At 41.5% G+C, this 20,100-nt stretch overlaps 1 protein-coding gene and 1 non-coding gene across 2 annotated transcripts; both read right to left on the minus strand.

Moving 5' to 3' along the window:
* Window positions 1-499: 499 nt before the first annotated feature.
* eif2b5.S (eukaryotic translation initiation factor 2B subunit epsilon S homeolog) lies at window positions 500-18,397 on the minus strand. The gene is made up of 16 exons (XM_018265590.2): window positions 18,049-18,397; window positions 14,890-15,014; window positions 14,525-14,710; window positions 14,251-14,428; window positions 13,825-13,905; window positions 13,655-13,732; window positions 12,936-13,248; window positions 12,110-12,255; window positions 11,372-11,510; window positions 10,784-10,888; window positions 10,483-10,587; window positions 10,180-10,270; window positions 9,972-10,095; window positions 9,268-9,393; window positions 2,337-2,447; window positions 500-2,199 (listed from the first exon to the last, which is right to left on the minus strand). The coding sequence occupies exons 1-16, from the start codon at window positions 18,172-18,174 to the stop codon at window positions 2,140-2,142; spliced, it is 2,094 nt and encodes a 697-aa protein (XP_018121079.1). The 5' UTR covers window positions 18,175-18,397; the 3' UTR covers window positions 500-2,139.
* Window positions 6,542-6,646, minus strand: LOC121394361. Its single transcript, XR_005961685.1, has one exon. It is a non-coding gene; the product is annotated as a U6 spliceosomal RNA (small nuclear RNA).
* Window positions 18,398-20,100: the final 1,703 nt, after the last annotated feature.

Consider the following 20,100-nt stretch of genomic DNA (forward strand, 5'->3'; position numbering starts at 1 on the left):
ACTGGAAATATGAAAGTAACTGTTGGCTGGACTGTATTACTAATTTCCATATCATTTTTAGTATAATTGCCTTTTTAGTCAAATACAACTCTTACTAGCGCCTTACTGTTGAAAAGTATTACCACAACACCTTACTGTGTAAAATAATAACTACAATGAATTATTTTTATCTTAGGCAAAATAAAATACCACTTTCTTTTGTGTCTTCTTCTTCAGGTTGTTTCCGTATTTTGTAACTGTTTGTATTTTCACTTGAAAAAGGATCCATGTGATCCGAAACATGTCTTGATTTAATAAATCTTTTTGCAGCTAAGCTCTGCGACTTTTGTGCTCTATCCAAATCTATGCTGATCTAATTGTTTCCGTATTTTGGAGCATTACTCATTAAAGCTACAAACCCCCCCCCCCCCAAAAAAAAAAGTGAACTGTTTTTATCCTACGTGAAATAAAAATACAATACCACTTTCGTTTGTGAAGTCATAGTCTGCATAAAAGAGAATACATACATTTACTTTATTTACCCAATAAATAAATGCTCTGTAATGTTGTACAATTAGGGGCATTTGTTGCAGAAAAAGAAGCATGTTAGCATGGATTTAATGACATAATATTCTGAAAAACAAAAGAATATACCAATGTACTCCCAGTCTGAGAGCTGTGTGTTTAAAAAACAAAACCCTCCCAAACTGAACCACACAGGACCTCCAGTATTGCCGTTTGTCCATAATTTAAGAGAAATAAAAATGGACAGCTGTGCAGTAGAGCTGAGGACGAGAGTCTCTGGCTGCTTCTAATCAGAAGCATGCTTAGTTAAAATTAGAACCAGATCAGCTTTAACTGCACGTGCCTAGCTGCTAGTGAGATAGCAGAAGGCTCCCCAAATGCCTTCCCGCCGGCAAGAATATGAATCGCCGATGGGATGACATACAAATTGATTCAGATTTCCAAAGTCGCCCGAAGTTTCCTCGTGAGACAACTTTGGAAATCTGAAGCAATTCGTATGCAGCTGACTCGTATTCTTGCCGACGGGAAGGCATTTCGTGGAGATTAGTCAACACAGAAGCAAAGATTTGTCGCTGGGCGACTAATCACCCTGCCTGACATCACCCTTACATGGACTCAAGCTACCTTAGTTATCATAAAATAAAACTGTTTTATTACTCCAACTTAGTCAAATAACTCTCTTAATTTGGAGCCTTCTAGATAATGGGTTTATTGATAACCAACCCCATATCACACTTCTCCAGTCATATCACACCACCAGGTTTGTGCCAAAATGAAGTATTAGTAAGAACATGAATAGAACAGCTAGTACAGAAAATTCTGCAAAACTACAAATGCACTTCACAGAAATTTCCCATTCCTTTAAGCTGCAAAAAAAAGTCACAATTAAAAACTACCTTTAACATGTACTATGGGTCCTTCCATGCAATCTAATTAGGTTTATATATTATATATAAACTCAAAATCTAGACCAAGCTGTGGGTAACTATACTCAAATACCTTTATGTATTGCAGATTCAAAATCAAAACCATTTTATTGTAGTCACTTGCATAAATTGGTCCTGCTACTGCTAATGGTGGCCATACACTGGAGATCTGCCCGGTTGGCAATGTCGCCAAACAAAAGGATCTGTCCCCTTTATGCCCACCTTGAAGTGTTTGGCCTGCAAAGATGATCTCTCTTTGATTGCTAATATTTTTTTCACCTACAGAAGAGATTCTTCTTGGGCTAGCCTTTTGCAGATGAAACACCTTGGAGGGCCACTGATCTTGCTTATAATACTATTGCTTTTAAATATGAATTTATTTTTGATGTTGGGCATGGGTGTTGCATCTGTGATTTGTATATACTGCACTTTAGTACTACAGAACTTCCTATACTGACTGTCCTATCCATGATGCACACATACATCATATAAACATCTACGCGTTTCGGTACCTCAAGGGACAGAAACGCATAGATGTTTATATGATTCAGTAAAGGACTTCTAACAACCTTTATGCCGGGAGTGCTTCCTTTTATTTTTGGACTTTATATATCAAATGGCGGAGTTGAGTGCCGGCAACCAATGGCTATAAGCTGCAGTAGAAATAATATGTGTGTGCATTGTGCCCACTTCTATTTTCTCTCCATTTTTATTCATCTTCCGAAGATTCTTCTTCAGCTTCTTCTAACCACTGTATGAACTTCTGGAGCTAGAAAAGAACAAACGGTACAAAGATAATCTTAAATATACACGTAATTTTAGTGCACAAGCCAGTGTGGCCTTGATGCAATTACATTTTATCTTTAGCTAATGCCAAACATAATGATAACCATAAAATTAACTTACCACCTGCTTCTTCCTTAATTGCCGACCCTTCTCTGTAACCTCAGTCTGTGAAAACCAACGAATAATCATCTCTTCTGCTAACACATCTTGCTGGTAGAAGCCCATGAATACCTGCAGGTGGAGAAGACATTAATAAAATGGATGGTCAGTGACCACATCAGTAAACTGGAAAAATACAGAAGAAACAATTTTCAAAACTTTTTTAAAAAAAATGAAGATCCAATTGAAAAGCTGATAAAATAGGGTATTCCATAACATACTAAAGTTAACTTAAAGGGATTTTGTCATGATTTTTATGGTGTAATGTTTATTTCTAAATTATACTGTTTACCCTGCAAATTATTCACTCTACCTAATGTAAAAGAGGGATTTTTGTACTTACCGTTAAATCCTTTTCTCTTCGCCTACATTGGGGGACACAGGCACCATGGGGATAAAGATCCTGCAGCTGGAGAGCAGACACTAAACAGTTAAATGACTCCTCCTCCTGCTCTGGGCTTTATCCCCTGCCTACTTCCTGTTCTCCTCAGTTTTGACACCGAAGAAGGAAGGACAAGTATGTATAAGGAACCCTAATGAGAGGAGGAGTCTCACCCCAGAGTGCATAGTTGAACAACGGTAGTGAACAGGTACATGTTACATAGCATAGAATAGAATCATATAACCAGGGAGGGAAGGCCTGTGTCCCCCAATGTAGGCGAAGAGAAAAGGATTTAACGGTAAGTACAAAAATCCCTCTTTCTCTTGCCTAGATTGGGGGACACAGGCACCATGGGGACGTCCCAAAGCTACCCATGAGGGTGGGACATCTACCTTATTTGTATTCAGAAAACCACATCCTGACACACTTTTCTCCCAAAACTAGCCTCGGCTGAGGGCTGTGTGAGAATTCTGTCACCTTTGAAGGTATAGTCTTTCCTGACGCTTGATGAAGTACTGACTTCACGTGTGGCATGAGCCGAACTCGAAACGGTGCTGTCTTACCTGTAATCGCATAGGCTGGAAAATCTAATCCATTTGGCATTTACCAACATGGAGACCAATGGCCCCTCTTGTGGCCATTAGGGAGAAGAAGAGAGCTCATCAAAAGTTGTGCTTCTCACTGGAGTAATCCAGTGTGTAGACTACATCCAGATTGTTCAGTTCTTTCTCTTAAAAGGTTGTGGGTTCCGAAGAGATGGAGGGAACCAAAAGTTACTGATTCAATGGAATTGGAAGCCAGCTTGGAAGAATTTCCTGAATGGTCGCAGTACCACGTTATCAGCATGAAGATGATGTGTTGGCTGGTCTTGGGTTTCAGAGAGATGGAAGGAACCAAAAGATACTGATTCAATGGAATCTGAAGCCAGTTTGGAAGAGCTTCCTGATTGGTCGCAGTACCGCATTATCAGCATGAAGATGATGTGTTGGACTTGGAAGACGAGCCATCAGTTCCGAAACCCTTCTGAAGGAGGAAAACCCGCCAGATGGACCCTTTTTCTGTAAAGATCACCAAGGGATGGAATCTAGGGGGTCAAGGGGTCCTCTAGGAGCTATTACAGGACTAGTTAAGGTCCCCTTGGCTGTATGTATGGCAGAGCCAGTCATATGGCACCCTGTAGAGGTCCTGATGTTTGAAGGATGGCTATCTGATACAAAATTGTAGAGTTCCCTGTGAATGTGTACACGCCAGTGATAACGATTTTCGTCTCTGGTGGTAAATCCCTGCTGATATCAGCTTTTGAGCTCTTGGCGTAGCTGGCATGATAGACTGGGGACCACCTGAGGTAGTCAGGATAAGGGCTTCATGGGCCACGTTGTTAAGTCAACCGAGGTGAATTTTGGGTGGATGATTGGACCTTGAACGACTCGAACTGGAAGTGGAAGGTGCGTCAGCCAACAGGCTGAGCTCTGTGAACCATGCCCTTTGTGGCAAAAATTGTGCCTCCCAGACGGTGTTAGTCTGTTCCTTCATCCATTTGAAGACTCTTGGAAGCTGGATGAGCAGGGAAAACACGTGGGTAAGTTTGTATGGCCAAGGAGCTATGAGAGTGTCCACCGCAAGAGGATCCCTGACTTGTGCAATACGCTGGGTAGATACCTGGTCACCATTAGAACCACTTAGGGTATCACCCATTGTTCTACGATCGAGCGACCACTGTATGGAGGCTCCCCTCGCAGCGATCCATATCTCATTGCGGAGGAAGTTCACTATCCTGATGTTCCCTCTGGGATGTATACTGTGGGGCTGGTGGGTATGGTCCTCTCAGCCCACTCCAAGATTTTCTGGCAACCGCCAGCACAATCTCAAATTGCATCCTAGCAGGTTGACCTTTTAGGAGGTCCGTCCAGTGCTTTATTAAGAGGAAGAAGGAGCTGAGTTTCAAGATAATGATCTGAAGAGACTGTTCTGTCCTGTTCCATTAACCCTGTACTGTGTTGGAGCCAAATGGCGTCTCCCTCACTGTGGATACTTGCATCTATGGCCGTGACCACCCACTGTTGAACTGGGAAGGCCTTCCCAGAGAGCCATCTCTGAGGCTGAATCCACTGCAGTAGAGATGCCCTGAGTTGGACAGGGATTGGCATGTTCTATCCAGGTCATGAGGGTTCTGTCTCTTGAATGGACCTTAAACTGCTGAAGAGGTCTTGTGTGCAGTTGCCTATGAAAACGGTGGCAACGATGAGACCATTGTTCCCATGGTGCCCATTGTAGCACGCAGGGGGACTGGGCACCCCCTTCTCGAGTGTGGGGATAAGACTATGGAGAGTCGATACCTTGGTCTATGAATGGGAGGTCCCCCACTGAGCAGTCCGTGATTAGACATAGGTATTCCGTTTTGTGAGTTGGGGGAGGGCAGGTTACTGGTATTGAGTATTCAGCTCCTCAGGGTCTGCAGTACCATGGACTGTTGAATTGAGGTGAGATCCGAAGTGCCTGGACTTCTTCTAGATCTTCTTCTGATCTGTATGTTGTGTAACCGTCGGTCTGACATTCCATGACTGGTAGGTTTTCCAAGCAGAGTCTGTGTTACTTTGGCTTTGACAACCCCGCGGTCTTGACTTGGTGATACGCTAAGCGCAGAGGACAGTCTGAAGGGGAGTGCCATGAACTGCCATGCTTCACTGCAATGCAGAAGGGTAGAAAACACTTGTGGTTGTGGATTGGAATATGGAGGCTGGCACCTCTGCTGTCAACTATCTCCAAGATAAAACCCCCCCCTCTAGGGACTGAATGGATTCCCCCTTTTTGAAGTGGCACTTGTGGGCATCCTTAGGTCCAGCACTGGACAATAGGAACCGTCCCTTCTGGGGCAATGAAGAGACTGGAGTAAGTCAGTATACCCTCTTGGAAACGGGGAACCTTAAGCAGAGCGGACAAGAGCTGCTCTGGAACTGAGTTTTTAGCAGAGGTGGGAAATGAACCCACAACCTTTTGGACCAGGTTATCGACAGAGCCGTGTGCTCTTGAAGGTTTAATTTATATTAGATATTCCTGAGGTATGGGTTGAAGGACCCAGGGGTTCTGAATAGTATGTTTTCAGTCCTCCCAAGTGCTTTAGTCAGCCTCCTAAGGAACGACCTCAGAGGCGAGTACACCTTCAGCGGTGTAGTTATTTGTCCTGGACAAGTCTAGTAGTGTTCATGGTCGAAGACCAGGAAGAACTCTGTGAGAAGGAGTATTAGGGTCCAACTGCCGGCTGTGGGTTTACCATCTGTGCTCAAGAGCCATGACTTTGGCGAGAAGGACGAACAAGGTTGTCTACGTGGAAGCGATGGGTACAGAAGTTTGCAGAAGAGTGCTTTTGCAACCCATCACTTAAGCGCTAGTCTGGTCTAACTTTGCTCAGAAGTGGTTTTCCTGGGAAGGCGCAGACTGACCCAGAATCCTAGAAGTTAGGTCTGTTGAACAGGTCTTAACCATGTAACAACTGAGTGCCAGAAGCATCAGCACAATAATTTTAGCGGTGTCTAGGGCAGTGTCACGATATATCTATATATGTGACCACATCGGCCCCTTGAGAGACGTTGGTTGGTGGTGAAACATCTGACCCAGTATGTTTGGCATCTAGCTCCAACCATACAGGTGTAATGAAGATGGCTGTAACTGGGTCAGTGAATATAGCCTTGCAGAAGCCCTTATTAATTATCAAGGGAATTTCAGAAGGCAGACGCATTAGCCACCAGGATGGTGGTGTTCGGGAAAATGTAATTCCAGGGGGTTCCACCTTATGGAAGACTTCACAATTGCGTGTCATCCTTGCGCAGAGGCCATGCCATTTATCTCTGCATTGTTCCAATTTTTGTATACGTGCTGCCGAAGCGAGCATTGCTGGAGGGGCAGACCAAGGTCTATACAGTCTCTGAAGAGCTGGACCCTATGGTCTGTGTTGTCCATTGAGATTTGGCAATTTTTGCCAACTGGTCCTAGGCTGGAAAACCTAAGAGGATTTCCTTTGGCATTTGAATTGTCAACCATGTGAAGCGGTCGATACCATGAACCGCAGTGGCTGGGTTGTCCTGAATGCTAAGGACTAATGCTAAGACTGCCCGTATGGGTCCATCGACCTCCCTTTAGGGTAGGGAGTGTCTGGATCAGAGTCCTCCCTTGATAAGTTGTTCTTCTCTCCCTTAATATTCTTCCATGCTGTCCATGGAATCTGGAGAGGAGTGGGAATGGTGTTTTGACCATGGGGAGGATCACCTTGGGAAGTAGATAGATATTCCACGACTCTATCCATAATCTCCGGTAACCATGCCAAACTCTGTAGTAGGAGAGATAAGGCGTGTACCATTCTGAGTCCGAGCTCAATTGTTTTGCCGTAGCTGATACTGAGCTGGACAGTAGAGCCATAGCCGAAGGGCTGCTCGCAGGGGAAGGGTGGGCCTCAACAGGGACAGTGGAAGTATTTGGAAACCCGAGTTGCCATAAGACAGGCAAAATAGGACAATAATGTGCAGACCAAGATAATAGTGATCAGCATAATTATTTATTTATTTAATCCTTTTTTTTTTTTTTTTTATTTATTTATTTGCTTTAGTATCTCCATGATTCATCGTAACAGGGTGATGTTCCACTGTACCTGCCATAATCTTGGAATCCCCTCTCCAGAAGGGAGGGAATACTGACTAGTGTTAGGCAGGAATGGTTTGCTATGGAAGGGAAGAATTTTAGTATCCACCTAATATGCCTAGACAAGGTCAGAAGAGGCATACAGGTCTTAGGATGTACACTTTATTCCGTGAAAAAAGGGACTGGGGAGGAAGATGGCACCGGATAGAGAAGCGGTTGTAAGAATGGCCAGCTACAACCTCATCGATCCAAGATGGCTGCCACGAAATCCCGCGTGATCCAAGATGGCGGCCGCGAAGTGCAGCGTGATCCAAGATGGCGGCCGCGAAATCCCGCGTGATCCAAGATGGCGGCCGCGAAATCCCGCGGGATCCAAGATGGCGGCCGCGAAATCCCGCGGGATCCAAGATGGCGGCCGAGATCAGTTCTCGACAAGGGAAGCCACGAGGAGACTGAGAGAAGCAAAAGTAAGGTGAATATGGTGGGAAAAGAAGTGGTAGGGGGGCAGCGGATGGCCAGTAAGGCAGGCGGGTGGGGTGGCTGGCAGGCAGACAGAAGGTCACCAACTGATCCTCGGCCCCACTGCCTGAGGAAGCCATTTGGGGTGAGTTGGAGGGTGTACTACTTACCTTTGATGGAGGGTGTACTACTTACCCTTGATGCCAGCCTGAAGTGCCCGAGGTGGATCCCTGTGGTAATGGGTCGGTGCAGCCTCCGTGGAGCGGGAACCGGAACCCCCAGGGATCAGTGGAGCTTAGCCTGCAGACCTCCGTAGAGCGGGAAGGCAGTGGGCATTAAAAATAACCATTAGGCTGGAGGGGCTCTAGAAAGAGAACCTTGGCCCCTGTGTGGCATGGTTTTTGGAAAGTATCCTAACCACTTGCTCCAGAGCCACTAGTGTCAGTCCTCCTTCTGAGGACACTAAAATAAAACTGAGGAGAACAGGAAGTAGGCAGGGGATAAAGCCCAGAGCAGGAGGAGGAGTCATTTAACTGTTTAGTGTCTGCTCTCCAGCTGCAGGATCTTTATCCCCATGGTGCCTGTGTCCCCCAATCTAGGCAAGAGAAATTTACTTTCTAACACAACAAATGTATTTTTTTAGTTGTAATATTGGTGCATAGGCAGCCATCTCAGGTAATTTTGTCTGGTCATGTGCTTTCAGAAAGAGCCAGCACTTCAGTATGGAGCTGCTTTCAAGCAGGCTATCGTTTCTCCTACTCAATGTAATTGAAGGCGTCTCAGTGGGACATGAATTTTTTACTGTGTGCTGTTCTTATAACTACGAGGGAGCGGTTACCTGGTTCCCTTCCAATTGTTCTGCTTATGGGCTGATGGGCTACTGGGGGGAGGAGGAAGGGAGGGGGTGATATCACTCCAACTTGCAGTGCAGCAGTAAAGAGTAACTGAAGTTTATCAGAGCACCTGGGAAACTGACAATATGTCAAATTAAAGGGATCTAAAGTAAAAAAAAAAAAAAAAAAAATATTGCAGGTACTGCTCATAAACCTAAAAAGAAGCATATCTTCAATTAGTAATTTTGTACCGTTTCTTTAAAATTGCAAATTGTCCCAGAATATCACGATCTACATCATACTATAAGGTAATTTGAAGGGCATCTTGTCCTTCAAATTAACAGGAAGAAATTAAACAACATTTAAAAAATATCTACTATAACAACATTTTATAGTAGAAATGGAAAGTAATGGAAAGTTTGGGGACTAAATATATTAGTTGTGAACTGCTCATTTTACCTCAACATTTTACCTTGTTCACTTTTTTTGGATTCAAGCACTTATGTGGTAGGAGGTAAATACTATTAAACTGTATATTTCATTTATTCCAACAAATTTTAGAAAGGCACATACAACTGCTTATTACCTTTGCAATTGCAGCCCATAGTGTTTCATTCTCCAAAAAAAATTCTTCCATTGCTCCAAGGCAACACAGATGATCAGAAGCCCGTTTTACATAATTTTTAAAAAGGGGGGTCCATCTTTTCAGAAGCTGTGATAAAAGAAAATCATCAAACATGTAAGTTGTGTGCCATGATAGCATTTATTATAAAAAACATATGCATAAAACACATGGGACAGATACGCAGATGACAAAAACACAAGATTCCACAATCACATCATCCACAGAACTTAACCAGCCACAAATCAAGAGAGTAAGTGCTAGAGCAGTATCACTAATGTAGTAGCGGAGAAGCTAGAAGATAACTCATTCTGTTAGATACTGTTATAATGGTGTACTTCTATTTAGCAATACAGTGCGTCTCTAAAGAATGGTAAATTGAACATCTCAGGTCAGAGCACGCATCGCTACTCTTGGCAGTGTTTTGCCAGCAACCATCTGGACTATAACATGAGATGTTTGATCTGCCATTCTTTTAATTAGGATAAAGTTTCTTGAATTAAGTCAGAAGTGTTTTATGCTGACTTGGAGCATGAGGAGGAAAATATGCGAGAGAAGATTGCATGTTTTGCCAAAATTAAACTGTTGAAGTAACCTAAAATTATAGTGTTAAAGTTATATATAATTTTTTTAGATCAAAAAGTCAGATAAAAAAGGGGCACACTCACAGGAATTAGAGTACTGCAGTAGAGGTTCACATCAAGAGTTCCATCAAGTTGATGGAGTGGAAACTCCAAGACAACCTTACACAAAACCTGCATCACCTCCATCAGAGATATGTTATAGGCATATCTGTATGAGGAAAATATCTTATTTATATATAAAAATTGAATGAATCATATTACTCACACAAAATTTCAACCTCATATCACTTACTTGAGAGAATTAATTTCAAGCACCAAATTATCACAAGATATATTTTCTTCCACACCCCTCTGCAGTGTGCCCAGAACTTCCATCTGAAAAACTGACAGAAGAAGGCATACATGTTAAGAATATGAATGCATAAGATAAATATATATCTGCCAAGTTTTGAAATACTTTTTCGAATGCTATTCCACAATAGCTAGAATAAAAAAAAAAACCTCAAAAAAACATTCCTCCCTGCATTAATTCGCTGCCAAGCAAGGGGGCAACTGATTTAGTTCCTAAAGATGTGTGGATTCCTAAAGAAATTACCTTTAATATCATCAAGGACAGGTGAAGCAGGGTGGCTTTCTGACTGTTGCATGCTGCCAGTCTCACTCTCGCTGTCACTGACCTCTTCAGTGTTCAGAGTAAGTCCTGGAACGGAATAAAAAGAGGGTTACCACAGTGGTCTGCATCACTAGGATCAAAAGCTCCTAAAATTACACCATCTCATTCTTAACAATTTTGACTGCAATGTGTATCTGTGCATAATAATGCACAGCCAAGTATTAGATTCCCACTGCAATCGTAGATATTATTCTGTGCCAAGCTTTTACCGAAAACTACTCACCCCACAAACCCCTCTGCAGCTCTTCATCTTCCTCCTCTTCTGCAAGATTTGAAAATTTCCACAGATAACCTTCACCTTCTGAACCAACCTCCTTTTTATTGTATACTGCAACGAAATACACTTTTTAAAAAAGTTGATATCCACCCAAAACAGTTTTTTTGCATAATGAAAAGAAAAGGAATTCTAAGCAAATGAAAGCTGTATTTGTTTAACTTGCTATTCTCTACACTGACTGGTTCTGATCTTTGAAACAATGTCGCAGAAGTCAGTTCTCCTCCAGAGAACTGTGTAACAGCTGGCTTTTGTTACAGATTGTTTTTTAATGGCAATTACATTTACATAACTTTAAGGTCATCAAGGATGGCTTTATGGGTGTACATCCCATTTAATAAATGCTTGTAAAAAAAAACCTCATCCAAAAGCTGTAATGTACAAATTTTGTTTCCATGCCACTTTTGACCTAGGCACACACCAGGGAGTGGAAAACCTTTATTTTAGTCATTCAAACATTTTATGAACCCACAATTTTCAACTACTTCTCTACTGCAGCAGTAGAAAAGCTTACTGAGCACACAGATTGCACAATACCTTTAACCTTTGTTCTTTCTGCCTCTTTTCCAGCGCCTGCATCATCACTAAATTCATCATCATCATTTTCATATTCTTCGGGATGATGAAGAGAAATCACTGTACTTTCTGGAAGTTGAAAATCAGGACCAACAACCACCTATCACAGGGAAACATATAATTGATAGATATACTGTAGTTTTTACTTTAGCAGCTAACTGTAATTCAATTTATCATTAGTTTTGCTGGGTAGGGAAATCTTTTTCCATCGTCTACAACAACGATTGCACCTCAGGCAAAAATGTATGCAGTTTTATGCTAACAAATATAATTTAAAAAATCTTTTGCTTAAATTAAATGGCTTTTAAATAAAGCAGACATCTCTAACTCATTTGGTGAAGTCAAATAACACTATGCAGTTCCTAGACCCATTTGGCCACTCAGGCAGTAGGTAAAAAACAGATTATTGGGCTGCTAATAAGTGGCCCATGTAGCTCAATTTGGAAAGGATAATTACCAGATGCCTGATGCAGACCTCCCACAATGGGATTTAGGATTTTTAACCTACCGGAAATTTATCTGTCTGGGGTCAGGAAGAATGTGGTTTTGGTCACAGGGCCAATAAGCTGTCAGCTCGGTCTAATGTTTGCAGAAAATGGGCCCTTGAGTGGCCAGCTTAAGCCCTCCAATCAACTGGATGAGTACTACAATACTGATTTCTTTTAATAGATAAAAGGTAAATTAGTCTTTACTCGTTACCTTTGATGTCAAGACGCAGTGTGGATTTATCTGCACCCTTTTCTTCACAACAACATCATTACAAATTATGGACTTTTTGATAGTAACATCATCTTCAACATGCACTCTATCCCAGATATGTACATTCTCCAGAACTACTCTGTCCCCTTCAGGAAAAGAAAAAAAAAGAAACCTCATAGAAATGTAGGGTCTAACATTGTAATTTATTTTGTGTTCATTTTCTTTGTGTAAATATACCAGCGAAAACCATGGTGCTACAAATCATAGTATACTCAAAATATGTGTCAATACAGGTATGGGTCCCGTTATCCAGAAAGTTCCGAATTATGACAAGGCTGTTTTCAATAGAGTCCATTATAATCAAATAATCCGAATCTTTAAAAATGATATCCTTTTTCTCTGTAATAAAAAAACTGTCCCTTGTACTTGATTCAAGCCGAGATATAATTAATCCTTATTGAAAGCAAAACCAGGCAACCACCTTCTAGTAGTACAAATTTCCAAAATTATGACAACCCAGGTCCCAAGCATTCCGGATAACAGGTCCCATACCTGTACTGTATTGCTAATAAGGGGAAAGCAAAGTGGGAAAGATTAAAGGTAACAAAGAATTACTAAAGTTTGTATAAATAAGGCAGTGTGTAGCTATGGGGGTAGGCATTAAAGTTAAGTAGAATAGAGTCATATAAATATCCAACGCACATTCTCTGTTTCTCTCAAGTCTCATTGTCACTATAAAAATTCTTGCTGTTTGTATTTTCTTATTGTCTTTACATTACCCTGACAATATTTTCTTAGCCTCTTGTACTATCACTTTATTTCCTACCAATGCTGCAGTTCCTCCCAATGGTACTGTTGCTGATGCTGCAATTAGACCCAATAGTTGTATGACTCCCAATCAGCACATTCTCCCTCAGTATGCTCCCATGACCCCGACTGACATCTGATCCTCGATAGATGTTGTGACGACAGTGAGTATAAGTATGTGCATCCTGGTCAGTGAAATTGGTCTCAGGTGTAAGAGGGTACAACCATCGGCGTAGGATGTCAGAAGTTACAGCATCATACATTAGCAGGTTGGAAATTCTGGCACCATACTCCTCCTGGGTTACATGAAGATGTATTTGATTCCCAAGAATCTGGAAAAGAAAGAAAAAGCATGTAATGTTGAAAACATGTTGTTGCCTTAGAGCAGGGATCCCCAATCTTTTTCACCCATGAGCCACATTCAAATGTAAACAGAGCTGAGGAGCAACACAAGCATGAAAAATGTTCCCATGGATGCCAAATAAGGGCTGTGATTAACCATTATGGTTGCCTCTGTGTGGACTGGAAGCCTACAGGAGGTTCTTTTTGGCAGTACATCTGTTTTTTATGCAAACAAACTTGCCTCCAAGCCAAGAATTCAAATATGAAGAACCAGCTTTGAGGCCACTGGGAGCAAAATCCAAGGTGTTATCGAGCAACATGTTGCTCGCAGGCTACAGGTTGGGAATCACTGCCTTAGAGGATTAGATATCATAAAGCTGTACTCTTCTTTCTCACCTCTTCATTGACCAAAATACCACGGACAAAATCGTCCCTAGTCTGATAATCAAAGTTGTCTGTAAACAGCTCTGCAACCTGTAATAGAAAAGGTGAACAAAACATAGTGAAACAGGGAAAACAGAGGATAGTGGATAAGTTAATATCTGATAAAAACACAGTATGCATACTTGTGGAGAGCAAATGCTGATGTGACAATCCAACAAATCGTGACGCAGCTCAATTTCATCAGTTGCACTCTGGAAAATGCTCTAAGAACAAATAAGTTAAGCTATTATGAGTCAGGTTGTATGACATCAGTATGAAAATGTAGGCTTCATTTAAAAATGAGTCTGAAACGCGATCTTTATATAAAACATATCTAGAGTAGTGCTATTAATAATTTAATAATGAATAATAGATTATATTCATATTCTTAATCTCATATAATGTACAAAGTAAGGCTGAGACCAAGTGACCACTGGAAAGTGGTAGCATGTTAGATCTTGGTTCTTTTGGTATAGCAGCATTCATTTTGTTTTACAATCCATAGCAATGATATACATGATGTTAAGTTGCAGCATTGTACATGCATAGAAAGATGTAGATCAACTGACCACTGGAAAGTGAAAGCGTGCCAGGCCCTGGCTCTTCTGATAGAGCAGCACTCGTTTTGTCTTACTGTCCATAGCAAGAACAACATCATCCTCTTGACATCTTGTTCGGTGACCTGGAGAGGATTCCTTGAGGATCATTGTCATTACAGACACATTTTTTTCTAACTTTCGACGTGTCCTTTAAAACATACAGGAAACATGATTTAAGGATTGCAAGAGGGCTACTAGATTTACAGAAAATCTTTACACACAGTGATCTCTCATGTTCATGTACCTGTGCTCCTCCAGGGCAGCTTCAATGTTGATATTGGACACCACATCACCAGTGACAAGAATGAAGTCAGATCGTACTAAAGATTTTGCATCGACATCTCTTAAAACATCACCAAGTGATCTGTAAAGCTCAGACGTCACAAAACGTACCACATTGGGGCTGGTAGGTCTGCACCACTTTGAATTGCTGTCAACAACAACAGGTAGAAAATCAATTTTCTCATAATCCAGAAGCAGAATGCCAGGCACCTGGACACATACAGCAGCAAGGAGAATGGATTGTTTTCATCACGTTACAGGGCATAACAATGAGACATTAACTTGCAATATCTGTACATACTGTGGCATCTTAAGCTTTCCACTCACCTTAAATGCTCCTTAATATCATTTGCCATCCAGCAACAGAAAACAAAAGTTTCCTTGACTCCAGTGGCTGTAAGAAACTCTAGTGTATAATCTATTAGAGCCACATTACCCAGTGGGAGGAGAGCCTGCAATCCAAAAGCAAAAACACTGATAAAAGTCACACTGTATAAATAAAAATACATATAATCTCAAATTTTAGAAAGCTATAAAATATCAAAGAAAAAAACCAAAACATACAGTACCAGATTGCTATTGATGATAAAAGTGAACCTAGAATATTACTGTCTAGGTCAGGCATGTCCAAAGTATGGCCGGGGGCCAATTGCGGCCCATTTTCAAATTTACACAGGCCCTCAGCCTCCATCATGAAATTAATAATAATAATGTGGCCCACCAGCACAGTGCAATCAGGAATTGCGTAGCAATAATATTTGGGCACATAAGTGAAATGATCTGCCACTTGGTCTATACTGCTGCGTGTGTGCTGAAGGTGTTTAGCAATAGACACGTACTGGTACTAGTGATGTGCGGGCCAACCCGATACCCGTGGGTTTACCCGCTGGTCGGGTCGACCTCGCACTGCTCCTCGTGGGTGGCGGTCGGGTGCGGGTTGAGCACTTCTCCTGCTCTCCCCACCCGCCACTTTCAAATGCCGGCATCCGACTACGGGGGTCCGGTTTTATAGGCGGGTCGGCGCGGGTCTATAAAAGCACACCGGAAGTGCGGGTGGGCGCGGGCTGCAGCAGGGCAGGTTAGGTTCGTGTGCGGGTCAGGAAAACCCTGACCCGCAAATCACTAACTGGCACGTAGTGACGCATCGATCTCGCATACTTCTTTAGGGCTGAAGGTGTCAATAGACGTACTGACGTGCCAGTACCAGTAACGTAACAGTATTCCGGGCTCGCACCTTCAGCACACAGGCAGCAGTATAGACCAAGTGGTAGACCATCTCACTAATGTGCCCAAATCTTACTGCTACGGCTATGCGATTCCTTGTTTAAATGAGTTAAATGATGATAATGGTTCAAAGAATGTCAGGCTAAATTATTGGCTCCCCACATTTTCACCTCACCAAATCTGGCCCTCGTCGCAAAATGTTTGGGCACCCCTGGTCTAGGTATTTAGGAAAAATTGTGTTATACACTGCTTTATGAAACTAATACTTTATTCTGTAAACATTATCACTCTGTTAGGTTTCTCGAACATAATCTTGCTACAGGCTAGGAAGATAAAAAATTTAGGTTAACACCATACTGAACAAGTGCCAAACAAGTGGTATTAGCTCTGTCCGGTACATAACAAAGTCACAGAAAAAATCAAAGATGAAGCAAGTATGTATTTAGGCAATCAAATATGTAGAAGGAAGGGTGGGAGTATGCTAAACAAATTACAAAATGCGACATGAAAAGATCCCCAGGTATCTTCATAGATCTCCTCCAATCCTTTACATATTAAACTATGACACTGTCTACCTTTGCTATTTGCACAAGATGTATCGGTGTGTGTAATCTGTAATTTCCATTCACAGGTTTGTAATTAATCAATTTGCCGTAAGGACAACTGTAAATTTTCTTACAATGTTTGTTTTAAAGCATCAATAAAAATAAGAAAATGAAGACCAAGATAGTACTTTAGAATCATACACAACTTTCCAACTGAATAATACGTTATGGATATCAATAATATCCAAAGTGCAGACAAAGCAACAATCAGGTAAAAACGGTACAATAATTCAATACAAAAAAAAACAAAACGGGGACCCTACTTATATACAATGTCATATAGCCATGAGGTTTACTGATGGCTCCTCCAGTTATGTACCCATAGCTTATTGCATTCACTGACAACAAATCCAGAAAATCTTACAGGAAGTAGATTAACAATACTTCCCCTATGCATATAACTACTAAGCAGATATAGGGAATATATAAACAGGCATTCATACTGTGAAAATGAAAGTTTGAGCAATGTAAGGCATATTGAGTAAGCATATGTACTTTCTAATATTAACATTTTACAGTATCTGTTTCCTATCATAAGAATGAAAATATCATATATATGAAGTGTTTACTTAAATCTTTTTTTTCCTTAAGGACACGTGAAAGAAGAAAATGAAAGTACGCTTTTGATTACTCCACTACCACACACTTTTGAAACATACTTTATTTGCTAGTTTAAGAGTGATTAGTAGTCATATGTCCTAATGCATCCAATCCCACTTAAAGCTGCTAGTGGTCCTAGAGTTAACTGAATATGCGGATGGCATTTCCCATGATACCATCTCCCAATGTGCTTACAACAGAAACAAAAGCTGAGCACGAGGAGATATATATATATATATGTAAAAATATAATACTCCACAGATTGGGATGGTTTGTGAAGAATTCTTGAAGCATTTTTAAGTACTTCAATATCACAAAATTAGAATTATAAAATAGACGAGAACTAAGAGAAATTGCCACCTGGCTGGTATTTAGCTGGTTTGACTAGTAAAAACTAAGCTTTATGCAAATATAATCAGTATGCCAGACAGACATACAATGGCCAATATTTCTGCCAAAACAGCAGGTAACCCTGAAAGATTTGTCACTTTTTCTATAAGACTACGGACAGATGGTATTAATTTCTGCACCTAAAGTCTTACCTTAGCTGACATCATATTATCGCTCATATGGGTGGGAGTTACTGTGTTCATATTTGGAAATTTCAGGGATTTTTAACATATGAATTACCCAAATATGGGAGCCCTTTTACCTTTACTAAAGTGACTTATCTTTAATAGTACTAAAGCAATTATTGTTGTAGAAGTCTGACTCCTAGCGCTCATGTCACCTGAGAAGAGGGTTAAAAAGCCCTGGACCATGGTCAAAATTAATTAAAGGTGTAGACAATGAAAAAAGTTCCCAGCTGTGAAGTCCATCGTGAAAAGAGAACGACTCACTGCCTTTTTCTAATAGAAGAATGAAGCGGATATCAGGCATGGCCACACATCTGTTTTTCCAGCTAGAAACGTTTCATACATAGTATTTTATTTACACCTTAGCCGGCTGCTAAAACATCAGTGACAACTGAAATGGTGCCTAAACCTACCAACCCCATTGCTTCTGGACATTCTACTCTACTTTTCTCTTAAAACCAGAACAAATTATTTCCCCTCACCCGTGGCCGGTCCTTCGTGATTGGATAGAACCGCCTATTAAAACTGTCGGCAATGAGTACTGCCTGCAGAGGAAGCTGTTCTTCCGCTCCCCCAGTGCCCCTTTTCACAGCACGCGTAGCCGCCATGATCGCTGCTAGTTGCTAGTAGAGCGCATGTGACGTCACGAACACGTGAATGTGTCGGGGAACGTCTCCAACACGTGACATTTGGCGTTTTCTTCAAATGGCTGTATAAATAGATTATACGCGAGGGTCAGTACTCAGTGTTTCTTGGGGCAGTATTAGATGCAGGAATTTATTCGAAGGCCATGTCATGCGAATTCTCAAAGCTGTTAAAATGTTCCTCTCAGGCCGCCTTTCGCTTTGCAAGCAAAACACTTACGGCGGCCAAGGCGGGTCAAGTTAAACGAGTTGCGTGAACTGGAAGTAAAATGTGAAGACGCTTTTCCATTGCATGCCGGATTTGGGACTTGGTGCCCGAAGCTGGTGCAGTTGTGCTATTAGTGGCTGATGATTATTTATGTAGAAACATATTTTATAAGTTTATGCCTGTGTTCTGTTTGCATGGAACCGACTGAAACTCAGCTGTACGATTGGCAACCAAAGTCAAAGTTGTGTATTCTACCAGAAGTAATACCTGTTGGCAGGGCCGCCATCAGGGGGGCACAGGGGGTACAAGTGTACCGGGCCTGAAGGGGGGGTCTGGCAGTGCTGAACTTTTCGAAAGAGCCGGGACCCCCTTGACAGTGCAGAAGCCGCAACACTTCCTTCCAAAGTGCCGAAATGCGGAAGTGCCGAAAGTTCCGAAGTCCCAAAGCGGCGAAAAGACCCGAAGCCGCGAAAATAGCTGAAATCTCAAAGTGGAGAAAAGACCTGAAGTCACGAAAACAGCCGAAGTTGAACTCCTAAAGTGGTGAAAAGACCCAGAAAGTAGGGTTGCCATCTGTCCGGTTTTGACCCGGCCAGCACTTCAAATTACCTGGCTGTCCGGGTCAAAACCGGACAGGTGGCAACCCTACTTTCTGGGTCTTTTCACCACTTCCTGCCTGAATTTCCAAATTAGGAAAACCGGCAGGATTCCCCATGATTGACACGGCGATCTGCAATTTCCCCATGATCGAAACGATCTGCCGATCGCCGCGTGGCAACCCTAGCTGTAGTAGATTATTGATATGAACCAGAGAGAAGGAACTACTAAGAAGAGTTAATAATGTTGCACAGTCTCTATTGTAATGAGTGTGAAATTTATTGTGTATATAGCTGGAACATGGTGAGAAAGAGAAAATTCATGACTTCAAGAAAAAAAGTTATTAATTCATGATCACTTCAATCTATAAATACATTCATTATGTGATAAACCAAAATCAAGTGTCATTATTGTGTCTTATAAAAGTCAATAAATAATTTCAATTAAGTAAAGTGCAATGGTGCATAAGATGCCAGTTATCCAATAAGCAGTTCAACTTCCACTGATATATCCAAAAAATTACCCAATTAAAATATAACATTTAATAGCTTCTTTAAAATGAAGAGGGAATTGATAGTTTAAAAACATTTAAAAATATATTGATGTATCATGATCTGGTATCATAGTTGTAGGGATTACAGTATATATAATAAATTATTACACTGGTCCCACCAAGATCTTACATCGACCTGTATGCCCTCAAATAATTAGTATAGAGTGTGATGGGGAAAAAGAGTGTATGTGTGGCAAAGTGGATTGGGTGGCCAAAATTGTGAGTGGGAACAGAGGACAGTCCAACACATGGTACCTTTAACCTTAATGCGTCACTACAGACATGTTGTCCAATGTGGTGTGCAGAAAGGAAGTTAACTGACACTGTGTCCTTTTAGAGGCACCTAAAATAGATTAGCCTATTTCCTGTCACTTATTCTCATGCAACACTAGTAAATGGAAACAAGCAGTTGCCCACACGATGAGTCTGTATTAGCGTGATCGGCGTTACCCTAAATTAACCACAAAAAGTTTTTGCCACCATTCTGCCCACCCTCTGAAGTGCTATACCCCCCACCAGTTCAAACTCATAC

The sequence above is a fragment of the Xenopus laevis genome, chromosome 5S, assembly GCF_017654675.1.
Source record: "Xenopus laevis strain J_2021 chromosome 5S, Xenopus_laevis_v10.1, whole genome shotgun sequence".
Taxonomy (NCBI): Eukaryota; Metazoa; Chordata; class Amphibia; order Anura; family Pipidae; genus Xenopus; species Xenopus laevis.

What these genes read in the sequence shown, in the direction of transcription:
- eif2b5.S (XM_018265590.2), bottom strand. Translation starts at nt 18,174, where the DNA reads ATGGCGGCTACGCGTGCTGTGAAAAGGGGCACTGGGGGAGCGGAAGAA. An exon ending in TCACGAAGGACCGGCCACGG is followed by an intron (nt 15,015 to 18,048) that starts GTGAGGGGAAAT and finishes TTTGGATTGCAG; the next exon opens with GCTCTCCTCCCACTGGGTAA. An exon ending in TGGGAGGAACTGCAGCATTG is followed by an intron (nt 12,256 to 12,935) that starts GTAGGAAATAAA and finishes CTTTTCCTGAAG; the next exon opens with GGGACAGAGTAGTTCTGGAG.